We start from the raw sequence: 18,085 nt of genomic DNA, 5'->3' as shown, positions 1-18,085 counted from the left end.
TTGCTCATGCATTTGCTTATTATTGTAAGAGAAATTCAAGCCAGAACACTAAAATTTGTTTGTTCTGGGGCAATGCGAGTAATGCGAATTAAGAAATATAAGCGTAATATACATGTGTCAGAAAAACTCGAATCAATTTGAATGGAACTTTTACGTAATGTTTATTTTACAAATGATAAACTTATACAAATATTGCGAGGCATCTGAAACTTAATGTTAAATAGTGGTGAGTGAGCCAGAAGGGGTGTGCACTATTCAGTTAGTCAAAGAACTCATATATGTATCTTCAAAACTACTACTATTTATAGAAATATTTCAATTAGATCAATTTGTAAAAATTTGTAAAAAATAAGATAACCATAGTTGGAAATACTGTGTGTATTTTTATAGGAGGAAACTCGGAATGACATCCTCGGTGGTCATGATCATGATAATAATAATAATAATAATTGAGTAGAGCTGATTTTGAGTTTAATGACCCTTTCAGCAGCGAGGCTATATGCGACGGGACCTACTGATTAACGTGGAATCCGAAACCCCATGAGCTCCTGCTGGGGATAGAATCCGGGTCTCCCACGCCAAATAATAATAATAATAATAATAATAATAATAATAATAATAATAATAATAATAATAATAATAATTTTCTCACCTCAACCATATGTTGGATGGAAATTTTAAAACTTTTCTCTCCTTTGGGAGAGCTGTTTTATAAATTGATAAGGTCTCTTCTTCGTAACTGCATCTAGATACTCTATCATTGGTCTTCCTCTTCTTGGTTTTTCCTTCTACCTTTCTCTCTATAACACGGTGATCAGCATGCTGTTTCTTCTTTTTCGTATTATTTTCATGATCCGTCGTCCTTCATTATCTTCCGTTAGTACGTCCTCATTCCTTTATTATTATTATTATTATTATTATTATTATTATTATTATTATTATTATTATTATTTTATTATATTAATCTTTCCACGCGTACATTTTCTCGAAAGTATCCGCTCCCCCTTAAGAGGTGATCAACAATCAATTCCTGAATGGTACTCAGCTTCTTTTTCTACTAATGACTATTTAGGAGTTTTTCCTTAGCTGACTAGATATATTGTGTCTCCGTTGTACGTAGAATAGGATTCGATTTCCGGTGTAAGCTCCCAATTTCCGATGTTGAGACAGCATCATGAAAGAAGTGGAGAACTAACTGAATAAAGTGGTAGCAATCTGTGGTCAAGAAAGATGAAGGATGTGTTTGATGTCATTGCACTGATCACGATCTTCCAGATTGTGAATGTTTATCAGCTGGTATGTCCAGGCCCCTAGGGACTGTGATGCTAAGTTTAGTTTTTAGACTAATAAACAGCTGTCTTTAGAAAATAACCTTGTAACACAAATATAATAGTCATGGATTCCAATCCATACTATCTAGTGGTATAAACCTCACTTGGGTGTGGTAAAGTTTGATGTTAGACCTTCGTGGGAATCAGCTGCTCTGTTACAATGTTTCAATTTTCTAACGTTGTTATCCCTAATTGTTATTATCACCATATAGTTTCTCGAATAATTCAATGCACTTCAGGATTTTAGACTTCTAATGCTAATTTGAAAATACCTCAATTTTATTTTTTTTTAAATTTATTTTACGAATGTATCATTTCGTTTCATTTGATAGAGAACGAGATGAAACAAAACATATTTTGGGACAAAGAAACGAGATAAAGCTTCAAGTCTTGTCGTAGTTTTGGTATTGATCGCCAAGAGTGCTGGGACTAATACTGTAAACTTCTATATTCTGACAAATGGGCGCTGTTGTGGCAAGATTCTCTCATTGTAAGGTTTTAAATTTTCGCTCTTGATTATAAAAATACATTATACATTACAAAAAGTCGTATACAAAGAAGTGTATACATCCTAGAAACAGTATACACACATCCTACCATTATAAAAATAGTATACATCTTACAAAAAGAACTTATCAACGAAATAACTTACTACTGTCAAACAACATTTGTACTGAGTATACATTTATATCAATTATATAGACTGTCACGTCGATTAATCACGTAGCTTCCCAGCTTGCCTCGTGACGATGGACAGACGCCAATAATTTTGAGTATTTCAGCAAGGAATCGAACCCAGAACCATGCGAACAGGAGTCGAATACTCTAACCATTGGACTATGGAACCCCTTAGTATGACTATATGCTTAAAATTCAAATGATTCTACAAAAAAAGCAATTATTAACGAAATATTTCAATACATTTCTAACACTAATTACATTTATACTGTGCTTACGTTTATATTAATTGCATTATGAAAAAAAGTTGAATGACTATATGCCTAAAATTAAAATGATCCTACAAAGTTTTTTTTTTTTTTTTTTCTCAACGAAATACCTTACTGTTATCAAACAACATTTGTACTCTGTGTACACATTTATATTAATTACATTGTAGAAAGGAACAGAATAGTAATATGTCTGAAGTTAATATCTTAATATTATACACTGATTACATGTATAGTACATTTTATATATTACTGATACACTAATTTCTGAAAATTGAATAAAAATATTGTATGCATAAAATAATAAATTGACTCGACAAAACCAATTCTTGCCAAATCTAACACCATCTTTCAAAGACATTATTTTTAGTTTTATTACAGAGTAGAGCATTTATAGCATCTTATATGAGAAAAATATAGAATTTCTTACAATGATAAAGTGCTTTTAACACAAATACGTTATTTAGATACAATATTTTTTCTTCGTTCTAATTTGTTAATCCTAACTACTGCTGCTGTTTGTTGTCTTTTTTTTTTTTTTTTTTTTTTTTTTTTTTTTTACATCGACTGTGTCTTCGGGTTTTTTATTTTTGTTTCTCGATTCTAACGTTCTTTGAGGTTCCTGGAGAGGAAGTGACCTTTCCAACCGAAAATCAACAATTTCTATAGAGACAGCCGACAAAACTAAGGACAAAGCTGTCTAAAACAAGTGTTTGAAAAAAAAAAAATGAAAGGAACAGAGACAACATTGTTTTTTTTAGCCAGGAGCGCTCATAAATCACTACCATGTGTTGCGAAGACTAGTAGGGGCTAGAGATTTAGAGGGCTCTTAATTCCTGGAAAAAGATGTATCCATATTCTGTACGTTGCCAAGCGTAAAAAGAAGTATATTATTATAATTGATCTAAATTGAAAAATAAAATGAAATCTTTCAGTTTTATGTCCCACTGTTATGCCGTTTAGGCTAAAGGAGACGGTGATTATGAGAAATGAATAAAATGGTGGAACCCCGAGAAAGCCCACGAGCACGGTGTTTGTCCACCACAAAGACCACACGGCGCGAGCTGGGATCGAACCAGGGACCCCAAGCATCGGAGATTTGCTCTAAATTGATTTGGGCTATTAAATCAAATATAGAAACCGTGAACTTATAGATATTGCTCATGGAAAATGTCAGAAAATTTTTAGTCGGTAAGTGCGATATCTTGTTAGAGATGTTGATTTTGTATTATATTTTATCTTTTGTTGTTTCTTAGTGTTGTGGTTTAGTCCAATTTTCCTATCCCTCGTTCTTGTCCGCCCTTGTCCAAATGAAAAAGCAAATGAATGATGAAAAATAATAAAGTAAAGAAGATTACAATTTTATTTACTTTTTTTTACTTATATGTTCTAATTTTTTTTCCTGGTACACTTAACGCTGACATCATCTAAGTAGGAAGGGAGTAGGCTTTTGGATAATATTAGGTAATACAAAGATTAAAAAGAAAGGAAGAAAAAATGGACAACTGGACCGAGAATCGAATCAAGATCTCCATTTACGTAACTGGGGAAACCTGGTTTCATTCCCGGTCCACTCGCATGTAACAAAGTGTCTTCCCCCCTCCCCCCCCAAAAAAAATACATGTACTCAAATTTTAACTGGTTATTACACGTATATTTAAATTTGGTTATGGTTTTCATTGACATATTTTCAGGTTATATCTTCCAGTAGCACTCTAAAACACATTTTCTTTGCTCAAACGTTAATTCTGAGTTCAGCATTCTTGAATAATATTTTCATTTGTAACAAAAATAAATAAATAAATAAATAAAAATAAAAGTATGTGAGTGATGGGTCGTTGGAGACTGATTACATTTAAATGGAGCACTCTGTAATTTTTCACTCATTGTGTATAGTTGCATTAGCACTTATAGAGAAATTTGTGTGATATAAAATCGGTTATTTCTCATTCTGTTTTTCATATTTATAATAAAGGATAAGTTGTAAACTGTATAAACAACTTAATTCTTAAACATGATCGTTGTTTTTTTTTTTTTTTTTTTTTTTTTTTTTGGTTCTATGTAGTTAATTATAGCGATAGTATTTAGTTGCATTAGCACTTATAGAGAAATTTGTGTGATATAAAATCGGTTATTTCTCATTCTGTTTTTCATATTTATAATAAAGGATAAGTTGTAAACTGTATAAACAACTTAATTCTTAAACATGATCGTTGTTGTTTTTTGGTTCTATGTAGTTAATTATAGCGATAGTATTTGGTAACTGTAATAGCAACAAGTTCTTACAATTATGTAATTTTAAGAAGTATTGCAAGCTTTACCGATGTTTATCATATCTCCGGAATGATTTGCGATATCAAATTGTTGTAAACGGTATTTTGATGGTTTTTCTATTAGAAAGTATATCATTTCTTAGACATGATACTGATCTAAGCACTTTTTCGAAAGAATGCGTTTTCTAAAAAGCGAAATTTCCTATTTTCTGTAACTTTGTTCTTATTTATGCGAAATATAGGGGCCACGGTGGATCAGTGGTACAGCTTTCACCTCTGATGCATGGGGTCTCTAGTTCGATCTCAGCTCGCACCAAGTGAACTTTGTGGTGGACAAACACCGTGTGTGGGAGTTTCTCTTTATTTCCTCCCACTTTCTTCATTCCACCATTTCATTCATTTCTCATCATCACCGTCTCCTATAGGCTACCGAACATAACCGTGGGACTTTTTTTTTTTTTTTTAAATTCGAAATGCAACATTCATGGTCATAGTATCCGACAGGAAGTTACTTTTGTGTTCATTGGCCTGTTCATCTCAGTGCATTATTGTTGTAGAGTGCTGAAAGTTTTTCAGTGGTGTACGCAGAATTTTAAGGGATGGAAATACTCAATCTCATGTCCTTTCAAGACAAACATGATTTTTATATATTGTGGTGTACTTTTCTTTTGAGGTGAGATATTTAATTTTGTTAGCCATAACGTCATTAGCAAATGTAATTGAAATATCTTGTTAAGAGCATTGACTAACCAAAATGCCTGTCACTGCTAAATAAGATACACCTTTAATTATAATGGAAACAAATTTAAATGATGTTAAAAGGGTTGCTAGTACATTTAAAATGATTTATTGAAATATAATGACAAATTAAATGTAGTTACAAAATTAATAACTAATTAAAAAGTGAAAGCTAGTTAATTAAATATTTATGAATTAGATGGGAGACATTTCCTATTACATGGTAAGAATTTTGAACATTTCCTATTGAAAATTACAATTCAACATTTATCCAAATTATGGGATAAGTAGAAGGATAGTCACTTACAATATTATTCGGCAGAAGAGACCAGAAGATCCAACCTTTGATGGGCAGGAGAGATCCATCTCTATGTTCCGAACGATGGGGACTTCTTCAAAACAACTGCCTTGCTTCTCCACTGTACCAACTGAACCCCCGAAGCAAATTTACGGCAGTCTTTTATATGAATCGTGTAACTGTGGTTAAATTCCTCTTAACCTATTTCTGTTGTGACCCACTCACCTACAGAAGTCACGTAGCATAGAACAATTTTTAGAATTTTACTGTTAGGTGGAGACTTCTGGTCTCTTCTAACTTAATGAGCATAGAGAAATAAATCAATCTCTGGTTTTTCCACCTGTATGAAAAATATTTAAAATATATCACTTTTTTTTCGACTGTGATTTTTTTACCACAATATATACTAGCTGAACCTGCGCTCTCTACACAGCGCATCATTCACATATGAGCGTGAATCTCTTTGTTATTCCTCACATCTCTACATGTCCCTTTACAAACACCAGTGAAAGACGTCTGATAAAAATTGGCAAGAGATACCATAAAGGGAGATTTTTTTCGATTACTTTTTCAATATCTCACATCGTTTGCAAGATTTGAGGCTACTTCCGGTTGGAGTTTTTAATTCATGTATGATCAGTGTTTTCTTTTTCTTGCATGTGGTATGTAATAAGCAAATACATTACACACACACAATTAATTATAATGTCAATGATATATGGTGTTCATTGGGCAAAATACTTCAAACAATAAAGATTCAACATACGAGTGGAGAAATGGTTATCCTTGGTTTTTCATTATCATTCGGCCATGAAACAAACGCCCAAGAGGTATGCAACCCCGTATACTTTTATGTTGTGTTGGAATGTATAATGCGTAGGATATGATGCTTTAGTTTTTTATTCTAATTTCAACACTTCCAGTGTACTCGTAAAAATGTAATAAAGAAATAATGGCCATGTTTTTTTAAATATTCAATTAGAACTGGACAATCTACATAAAGTTTGCAATCGATCAGTGAAAACGTCATCTTTCTAGAGCCTGTAGTTTCCGAGATCTCATTGTCGAAAGGATTGGCCACAAACATATAAACGTCCACAAATGTATAGTTTAAAAGAACTCCAAAGATGGCAGCACAATTCATTTGCATTGATTTTGGAAAAGGCGTATTAAAATAGAATGGCTTTGAACAATAATTAAAAAAAATAAACTTTATGAAAAACGGGTCTATTTAAATAATTTATTTAAAGTACAGATACTTTAAAATATTTGTCTTCGTTAAACGTGAAATCACAAATAACCGTTAATCAAAGGTTTGAAATCCAAAGTTATAGGTTGGAGTTCAGGCGCTTTTGTTGCTATTGTAGCATTTTAATATATAGATATTATAATGTTCATTTTTGTCTTAATACCTTGCTCAGTGGAGAGGGAAAGTTAAACCCCGAATGCCCCTTGGGTACGCCACTGGTCTTTGTAAATATTAAAGTTCATGTATCTTAACTACTGTATTTGCGCGAATATAGGCCGCACCTAGACTTCTGACATGAGATTATCGAAAAAAGTAAATCTTGAATATAGGCCGCACTACTAGATTTACGAGAAAGTTAAATTAGACAGTACTTTGAGTTGCATCTGTCTCCCTCCCCTTCTTTGACTTCTGCATAACTTAGGATGACTCATCACCAACAGAAAAGGTTTTGCGTATTGGAAGGTCTGGTGACGTGACTAATTTAAGCGACAGTGTAAGGAGGTGCAAAGTTGATTTGTTCGAGAAAAGTTGATCATTTGGTTTCTGAGTGACAATGGGGAAGGAGCGTACTAGTTTACACAGCGAAATTTAAACACGAAGTTATCAGCTATGGAAAGGAACACGTAAAGCGGGAAGCTGGACGCAAATTTGGTGTTGATGATGAAAAAAAACTTCGTTGGTGATGTGCAAGTCAAGAGAAACTCTTAAATAGTTTGAAAAGTTGGTGTTCATTTCGAGGGCGAAAGTGCACATATCCAGATATGGAAAAAGAATTGCTTGATTTTGTTGTCGTTACAACTGAAATGATTTCAAATTGAAAGTTGCAAAATAATAGGTATACATGTCATTTTGAAACTGACAATTTATGATCTGAGGGACAACATGTAGGGAAAAAGTACGGCCTATATTCGCGCAAATACGGTATTATTCTTTTTATTATGGAGTTACTCTCTATCATTTCAGATCAGTGGATCCTGTTGACTTACGGTAGTTGCGATATGTATATAGGAAATACCTGCAACCGTACCGTGAAAACTCGACTTATGATACATTGTGATACGTCAGTTATTGAGGTAAGATTTATTTGTGTGTTTCATTGAAATTGTTGTATCTCACCTATTCAAACTTTTAGAAATAATAGGAAAACTGTCGTAGTGTTGTAATATTACTTATACAGTAGACTCCTCAGTATCTGACCTAGTTTTCTTTTATTGTAATTAAATGAGGAAGGCATGGCGTTGCATTGGCAACATTGCCAACGTATGGGAATCGACATGCTACGATCCTCCTACGTGTTGTGTGCAAAATACGACTTGTGACAGGAAAAGAGCAGCCTTCTGCTCTTTGTTCATTATTTCGTCAGTGTGTAACAGTACAGAGTACGCTGTTCCTGATTATAACTGTACAGTACATCCTGTAATGTATTTGTAAATTGTTCTTGGTGTATGCTTAATGTATTTTTAAGTATACTACAGTGAAGATTTAAAAATGGGTGATAAACGAAAAAAAAAAAAAAAAAAGTTGCAGTGACTATGGACATAGAACTCCGGCCTGTCCGGCATTTTTGTTATCCGGCCTGCCCCTCCGCCACTGCCGGCTACTCAGGAGTCTACTGTTTTTTACTTTATAGCTTTTTAATTTTTCATTTGGAATGATTTAAAGGGAAAAATGTGAGATTAACTAGTTAACATGACGAATTTTTGAATACTTTCGAACAATTACTGTTGGAATTCAGTTTTTTTTTGGTGAAAATTACTTAAATATTTTTTCATGTCAAGCTTACAGAAAATTAAAGATAAGCTAGAATAATCAGCCTAGATCAGATTAGTTGTTGCTGAATCTGTTTTTCAAGTTATTTTATCGTATATATTTAAATCAAATAAATATAATATTAACTTGAGATTCTGCTGCTGCTCTGCTGTGTAAGTTAGCCTCAATGTATATTATAATACGAGACTATGGACTGATAACTCCTATTTAAGTTATAAAAGTGGTTTAAAATCTAATGGAATTTTTTATTAAATTCGCAAAGAAAGCAAAGTCACTTCACGGGACAATTTATTTTTGCTTTGAGTGGCCCACTTCCATCACAGATGCCAAAAAGAAGGTATTTTCATTTGAAAGAAAATATTATATGACTATATATAATTACAGTATCTCTAACTGGATCAGGATACTCAAGGACTGTGCTTTATGTAAGTTTTACATGGGCAGTTCGTTTCCTTTTTCTCTTGTGCTAACCTGCTTGAAGAGCTAGTTTATGAATTAACTCATATTTGCTGAAAGGTAAAAGGTATTTTCTTGCGCAGGAAAATATCTTTTATTCAAAGTTAGTCTTCAAAAGCACGGAATATTTGTGACGCAGTTTGCCCTTGTGCAAGAAACCGGCCACCATCATGAACCTGTTGGGAACTCTTCTGCACACTGGCGGAAGAGCCGTAGCTAGAGATTTCGGCGCCCGGGACGAAGTGGAATCTGGCACACCCCTACACTTACCATACGACCAATTCCATTTCAAATCGTCCAGGCAAACCACACTTGGTTCCCATCATAGTCTCAGGTTTCATTTATTTTTTTATATGGGATCTACATGCAATATTATTAGATCTATATTTTTTATTTTTGCTGAAAAAAAAAATTTTCCTTCGATATACACCCTTTCAAAATGGCTGCCTTCCTCTCGGATTGCTCGAAAAACTGAAAAATATGTCAAATTAAAAGTTTTGTTGTAGAGAAACGAGTGTACTTAGTAACGTAATTGCAATAGCAGGAAGAGGATAAAGTATGTTTCGGTGGAGGGCTCAAATTCGTCTATTGGTTCAATAGAAACCGCGCAATTCACTCGCAATGCTGCCAACTTTGGTGAAATTTTTGCTAACTTCAAACATTTTTTGTGTCCTCACGAGCAATATCAACCATCTGCTTCTAGCATCGAAACCTACTCCATAAGGTCTCTTGAAAATGTAAAGGACTTACGTTTCTGATTATTACATCCCACGTTATAGCATGATGAAAAGCTGAAAATTTCATTAAGACCATGTTTGGACACTATTTTCTCAAAAACCCCACCTTTTAAAAATCTGAATTTTTTACATGTATTGGAGAGGTACCTAAGTATTTAATATCCGTTAACCGTTCATGCGGCTGCAGCCTCTAACATTCGCAATTAATTATTGAAATTTCGATTTTTGTACTTGCAATGTAAATATTTCCTTTGGGCACTTAGGTCCTATACACAAGGCGATTTGAAAGGGAGTATGAAAATTTTGAGAGATGAATCCTGACATCAAATCCAGTAGAAAAGTTCCTATAAACATGAGTCGAATTCCGCTTCGTTTTCGAGTTACAGGGTTTCCAACTCGGGAACAAAATCTGCTCGCGACAATGGAAAATAAAATATAAATTTGGTGTTAAATCAGAAACTATATGCTAAAGTTATGATGAAGTTCAGAAAGTTGATTTGTATCAATATGATAATTTTTACGTGCGTTGCAATTCGGTTGGCAGAGTTTTGACCAATTGCTAGAATTTTTGTTTGTTTCCAAATGACACTACGTGGTTTTTATTTGATATTTGGTTTCAGCAAAAAGAAAAAAAATATGGGTCTAATAATTTTGTATGTAGTTTCTTATTTTAAAAAATAAGCTAAATCTGAGACAGTCGTGTGGACCTCCCTGGACGATTTGAAATGGAATCACTCATACCAAACTTTTGCCTCCTGCCTTGTTTTTTGTTTGCAGATAAAAGAAGCAGCTTTTGTTGTTATGCTACGCTGAATTTTTATCAAGCTGTTTGGACAGACCATTGCGATAGCCAAAAACGATCATTATGTGCATTCTTTTACAAATAAGAGCTGTTTTCAAAAGACTTTTTTTGGACTTCCTGTTAACCTTCACAAAAGTACCTTTGATTGTATACAAATCCACTTGAAGAACAGTTAAGAAAATTTACAGATATTTACGTTTCATACTATCGATAAGAAATGAAATTTCAATACATTAAAAACTATGTGCTTGTAAAATGTTCGAAATAAGTGAGAGCATTAATTTCCAGTAATAATTGTAAACTTTTGTAATTTTATTCTGTATATGACCACACAAATAGCATTTTAATTTCGATTCGTTTAATACCAGCAATTAAACGGGTTGAATTTATTAATAATAGACTTTCTTGTATTACTCTTGAGGGTCGGTGGTGCGATATAAATGTTTTAAATGTGCATGCCCCAACAGAAGATAAGGATGACGATTAGGGTGGCCGAATTTCAACTTTTTTCGGAAATCGGTTCGGCGCGGTGGTTAAAGGGTGTCTTTTAGTGGGCAAAGTGGGCCAAATTTTTTTTTTTTCAGAATTTTTAGTCTGCACCTTCATGTGCCGCATCGAGGTTTTATGGAAAATATATGCAACCCTCATTACACGGTACCAAAAACATAAAGCGCAACCTTCTTGCCTTAAACGTTGAAATTTGACCAATTTATGAGAAGAACTGCACGTAAGTGGGCCTTAGGAAGGTGAATTACGTATAGTTCAAGCTGCTCCTATGGCTGAATCTTTAATAATAATAATAATAATAATAATAATCATAATAATAAACGAGAATATATGTGTTTTACACAGCCAAAAACGTGAAATATGGTACCGTGTAGTGAGAGCTGCATACATTTTCCATAAAATCTCGATGCGGCACATGAAGGCGTTGACTAAAAATTCTGAAAAAAGTCTGGCCCTCTTTGCCCACTAAAAGACACCCTTTATCCGCTTCGCCGAACTGATTTTCGAAAAAAGTTTAAATTCGGCCCACCCTAATGACGATATAAGGGACAGTTTTTACACAGAAGAAGTAGAACAGGTTTTTGGCCAACTCTCGCGATACCATATGAACATTCTATTAGGGGATTTCAGTGCAAACGTAGGACGAGAGGATATTTTCAAACTGATTATAGGGAATAAAAGTGTGCATAACGAAAGTATGACTGCGCTAGACTCATGAATTTTGCAACATCCAAAAACCTTATCGTAAAGAGTACAAAATTCCCACATCACGAGGTTCATAAATACACATGGACCTTGCCAGATGGAAGAACACACAATCAAATTGATCACGTTTTAGTAGATAGAAAAAGACAATCTAGCATAATTGATGTTCGGTCGTTCAGAGGACCTGACTGTGATACTGATCACTAACTGGTAGCAGCGATAATAAGAGAGAGATTATCGTTGAATAAAGGGAATATTTAACATCTAAACACAAAGAGTTTTGTTTAAAGAAATTACAGGAGAGCCAGACTAGAGGGGAATACCAGATTGAAGTGTCGAATAGATTCTCGGTTTTAGAATATTTTGAAAGCATTGGTATTGAGGATACTTGGGTTCAAATTAGGGATAGCATTAAAATTCAGTAAGAAAAAAATGAGGCACGCGGAAATACGTAGGAACAAACCATGGTTTGACCAGGAATGCACCAAACTAGCGGAGAAGGGAAAACAGGCGAAACTGGGTTGGCTACAAAATCCGAACGATATAACTACACAAAATTTCGTTGACATTAGGTGGGAAACTTCCAAAATGTGTAGAACAAAGAGACTGGATTTTTGGAAAACTAAAATTAATGAACTTGAAGATAATAGTAAAAAATCGAGACACGTGTAAGGGCATCAACGAATTTAAGAAAGAGTATCAACCTCGTGCGTATAATTTAAAGAGAGATGATGGAAGAATTTTCACTGACCAGATGCCATCTTGAATAGATGGAAAGATTTCTTTGACGATTTCTTAACAGCCAAAAACTAATGTTCGTGGGGAAAGGGAAATGCACATAGCAGAGCTATATATTCTAGAGCCTAGCCAAACAGAAATCGCTAACGAACACAAATCTTCTGGTATAGACAAAATTCCGGCTGAGTTAATTGTAGCTGGAGGACAAAAGTTTGGAATAAGATGCACAAACTCATTCTCTTTATCTTGAACAAGGAGGGATTACCACAAGAATAAATCATTGTTCCAATTCACAAGAAAGGCGACAAAGCAGATTGTAAAAATTATCGACGCATTTCTCTTCTGTCAACATCCTATAAAATCCTCTCAAACATTTTATTAGCAAGATTGATCCCGTGCGCAGATGAAATTATTGGTGTGAATTTAGACGAAATCAATCAACTATCGACCAAATATCTACCATTTGACAATTCGAAAAGAAATGGGAACACAATACCCCGGTACATCAATTATTTATTGATTTTAAAAAGGCTTACAATTCTATTAGAAGAGAAACATTGTACAGTATTTTTGCAGAATTTGGAATATCGAAAAAGCTAATCAGAGTAATTAAGATATATTTAAATGAATCCCAAAGTAGAGTCCGAATAGGAAAATTCTTGTCCACGAGCTTCCACGTCGAGAATATCCTGAAAAAGGGAGATAGCAACCAAGGCCTAGAGCTAAATGGTATTCACCAGGTTATGGCGTATGCTGATGATGTAAATCTGATAGGAGATGATAGGAAAACATTAGAAACAAATGCAGAGGCCTTATTAACGCTTGCAGGTTTAGAAGTAAATGCAGGAAAAAACTAAATACATGAAAGTTCACTGGGGTCGTAATACTGTAATTTATGGATGTGTCAAAATATCAAATAATACTTTCGATAAAGTGGATATTTTCAAGTATGTAGGATCAACATTAACAGACCAAAATCATATTCACGAAGAAATTAAATGTCAATGGAAAGCAGGGAATTCGTGTTATTGCTCAGTTCAAACTCTCTTGTTGTTGCGAATTCTGTCGAGGAATTTGAAGCTTAAAATATGTAAAACGATAATCATGTCTGTTCTATATGGTTTCGAAACATGGTCACTTACTTTAGAAGAAGAATGCAAACTGAAATATTTGAGAATAAAATCCTAAGACGAATATTTTGACCCAAAAGGAACGAGCAATAGCGGAAACTTCATAACGAGAAACTGCATAATTTATACCCTTTACCAAACACTGCTAGTCATCAAATGTAGGAGGCTTGGGTGACAGATAATGTAGCGAGAATGGAAGAAAATAGGAACGCTTTCAAAGTTTTAACTGGAAATCCAATCGGAAAACGTCCATTAGGAAGACCTAGGCTCAAATGGGAGGACACTATTAAGATGGATCTCGGAGAAATGGGAATATAAAGTAGAAACTATCTAGTTGGGTAAGGATAAAAGTCATTGGAGAGGCTGTACAAACGCTGCATTGAACCCCCGGGTTTCATAGGCCATAGGGTTCTTTCTTATACGGTGAAAAAAGAAATATTTTGTGAAGTATAACGGAAATTCAGTAGAATCCTGCTTTGTGAATAATTGATGGAGCTGAAGAATATGTTCGTATTTAAAATCCAAAATATAGTTTGATTACTACATATATTTAAAATTATAGTCATTACTTAATTTCTTAATGAATGAATGTTCTGAATTTAATATTACATATTATTAATTAACATGTTAAAAGTACACTAACACAGACTTTTCCTTCACACACACACACACACACACACACACACACACACACACACACACACACATATATATATATATATATATATATATATATATATATATATATATATATATATATATATATATATATATATATATATATATATATATATATATATATATATATATATATATAATGTACAGGATGTTTCAAAACAACACCGACAACGTTTAAGAGATGATTCCTGACACCAAGATAAGACAAAAAGTATAGGCAAACCTGGGCACACAAATGCTTCCTTTCAGAGTTATAGGCTGCCGAAAATAATGAAAAAATGAGCTTTAAAGGTCCGTAGCTCCAAAACTGCGGGACCAACCGCAGTCGGTCAAGATTTCACTTAGGAATTAATATGTGTGGTATCCAAAAATGCGTGTTTCAGAATCCTAAGGTACTTCCACAACAATTTTTATAGATATAGTTGGTGACACTTGAAATTATATACCTGTAGCCAAATTTCCTCCACATATTAGTTCCTAAGTGAAGTCTTGACCTGAGTACGGTGGGTCCCATAGTTTTGGAGCTATAGACCTTTAAGACCTTTAAAGTTGGAGCTTTAGACCAACATTTTCGGCAGCCTACAACTCGGAAAGGAAGCATTTGTGCGCCCAGGTTTGTCTATACCTTTAGTCATATCTTGGTATCAGGAATCACCTCCCAAACGTTGTCGGTGTTGTTTTGAAACACGCTGCATATATTTTGCATGGATGTAGATAAAACAAAACACAACTAGATACGTATGCACAGAAAAAATATCCGGGCGATACAAGCAGTTGATGGAGAAATGATCCCAATAAATTCCTTCAAATTGGAAGCATTCCATATGTCAATGGAATAAAGAAAAATTACTCGTAGTGATCAGTGTTAGAAAAAGACGAAATTCGTTGAGTTAAGTTGTGACTCCTTAAGCCCCTATTCTGCAAGTTCGAAAATGTTATCATTACCCTTGTTTACGTTCATTTTTAGTATTCCCGCGCGAAGAGCAGCTTGCGTATGTCTCTACCAAAGATGTTATAAAATAGAGGATCTGCCCATACAACAAAATCTTGAAGCTATGCGTCACAGTTTCACCATCCCCACTCTGCCCACTCCGCCCAATAATATCGCAATGTTTTGAGCAAACATTAATGGCGGAAACGAAAGTAGCCAATCAGACGATAGCAGAAACGAGAGTAGCCAATCAGACGTGCCGATGCTCTGTTGTTTTGTGGCTTCATTGAGTTAATAGGATGAAGATACATATGGGCAGATCCTCTATTTTATAATATCCTTGGTCTCTACACTCCTCTAATTTTCGTACCTTCATTCTCACCATCGTGATTAATCCGATTGGGTAGAAAAGCGGGATTAACTAACCAAACTCATCCCAATCACAACGCCAAACACGTATTTCAGACTTTGACCGTTTCCGAGTTTGAAACCGCTCCTGCTTACACTATAAATCATTACTCGGCACCTTGTATATCACATTGACAAACAAATCGAAGTAATAAATAAAAACTTGTTGTGACTCTTATTGAAACGTGTGAGTTGCGAGCGGATCGGGCTAGAAAATTTGTAACAAATTGATTTCTTTGCAAATCGACACCAATATTGATTTAATAAGGCGCCAATACTTAAACGAGGCGCCGCGTCGTTTGCTCTTTTCCAACACTTTTCTTTCCTCTTGCTCGTTCGGCGTCCTCTTGCTATCAGCGACCACCCCGCTCGCCCCCCTCCCCCTAGCTACGGTTCTGACTAGCGGAAGAACGTGCTTCAGCTCATAGCGTCAACAGGTCTCTAATGCTACAAATTTTACCAGTATTTGAGGTAAAACCACGTGTCCCCAAGGGCAACAACAAGCTTCTGCCGATCACGTACAAGATGACATTCATTAAACCTCCTGCAATACCTTTTTTTTTATTCAGCCATATCCCATGGTTTCAGGACGTGAACACTAATCTTGCGAACGACCGTGAGACATAAATCATTGTGAATGACGCTGTTAGTTGTATGTATGTCTGTATTTTCTTGACATCACTCGCTGTGTGTGGAGATTTTCGGAGATTACCATACGTCGAACCACACGCAATAGCGGCGAGGTCCTATACACGGAAAACCGGTTTCTAGCTGCTTGCGTCGGTGTGACGGGTCCAGGACTCTGTGCCGCATATTTACTTATAATAGGATTCACAAAGATACGACCTACACATTTCTATGATGCGCAACGCCGTGAACTTAGCGTCGGAAAGTGCCATAGTGAACCCATTCCAGAATCTATTCAATTTCGACATCAGACTACGCTTGACCATACCAGCTTGTCTCGTGACAATCTCACGGCGATGAGTTGCGCATGTGCGGTGCAGTTGCACATTGACTTCGGCTCAATATAAATGAATCAACCTCTGTATTTACAACAAAACTCGACATAAATCATAATCGCAAATTGAGAGAAACTCAAGTGTTTTTTGATTAGAAACGATAATCTAACATTCAGCACTGATCAATATTCAATTTAAATATATTTTGTTAAAACCATTATAGAACCCTCATCTCTGGTCTAATGGCTAGCACATGAGCCTTTGGTAGGTTCCTTCCTTCAAAGAACCATTGCCGGTTCGGTTCCCGGTGAGAGAGCACAAAAATTTGAACACATTACAGTTCAGATTTCATGCTGAAAAGAGACGCTAACTGCAACAAATAAACCATTATAGAAAACTTCAATGGAAGTATAATAGAAAGTTTTAATCTAAGCTTCCTACTGTATGTTTCTTGATTAAAGTGAAAGTTTGATAGTTTCTGTACATTAGAAACCAACTTTTAGAATAAACTATTGTTTTTCTATTGATAAGTGAATATTGTCTCTTGATTCTATTTCTAGACCAAAGTGACTTTCCTTGAAGAAAACCAAAATTGGGAGAATGAGCACTTTTATATGTTTGAAGTCTTAACGCCGCATGTTTGTTACGCAAACGAAGGACTGAGCAATGGTTCTATTTTTTGTATCATGTGAGTATTAAGTTATAGGATGGGTTTGAATAATCATATTTATTTATTTTTTGGTAAATGCTTTATGTTAAGTGTAAATAAACTTACAATTATGTAACTCTTATTGTAGGAAAATAAGAATTATAAGATAAATGTAACTACTTAAAAATTGACTTTTTAAAAATTTTGTTCAGTAAATAGTTCTTTCAATATGGTTAGTAGCTTATTTGTAACATTCTCATCTTTACTAAGATAATGTATTGTAATATATATATTATATCGTCGTATGAGAACCAGAGAAATGGAACTCTTAAGAATGGGATTTTCTTCTTCTTGGATGTATGTATGTACACTTATGTCCAAAATGATTGTCGCATATCTATAACTGTCTTCTTGTAAGAATATAATTTGATAATGATTTTACAGGGTACGTTTAATACTGATACTATGTGTATAATTAAAAAATGTATATTTGCGGTAAATTTCATAAAAAAGAATTATAAATATGAAAATTAGAATGAGTAAAACAAATTGTTGCTTTAAATGGTCAAGAAAGTTTTATTTTCGTTTTATTGTTATTATTTACTGCTCTTTTGACATGAAATTTGCCACATACATATTTTTACCGATTATACACATACTAACATTGTAAGAAATACCGGGCGAATTCATTACCAAGTTATATTCCTACAACAACATATTTATAGACATGCGACAATAATTTTGGACATGAGTGTACATAATTCTGAAAGCCCCAC

General features: G+C 34.4%; 1 protein-coding gene across 1 annotated transcript in view; it reads left to right on the top strand.

The window, feature by feature from the left end:
• LOC145668955 (cation-dependent mannose-6-phosphate receptor-like) overlaps window positions 1-18,085 on the top strand; it is a 51,687-nt gene that overhangs the window by 17,950 nt on the left and 15,652 nt on the right. Inside the window, exons 3-4 of the mRNA XM_081737246.1 lie at window positions 7,800-7,909; window positions 17,221-17,348. Of these exons, the coding sequence (XP_081593372.1) occupies window positions 7,800-7,909; window positions 17,221-17,348 (238 nt within the window). The remainder of the gene's footprint in view (window positions 1-7,799; window positions 7,910-17,220; window positions 17,349-18,085) is intronic.

The sequence above is a fragment of the Thermobia domestica genome, chromosome 13 (genome assembly GCF_964235325.1).
Source record: "Thermobia domestica chromosome 13, izTheDome1.hap1.1, whole genome shotgun sequence".
Classification (NCBI taxonomy): Eukaryota; Metazoa; Arthropoda; class Insecta; order Zygentoma; family Lepismatidae; genus Thermobia; species Thermobia domestica.
The sequence above is the reverse complement of the archived record's forward strand: the minus strand, read 5'-3'. Positions and strand labels throughout refer to the sequence as shown.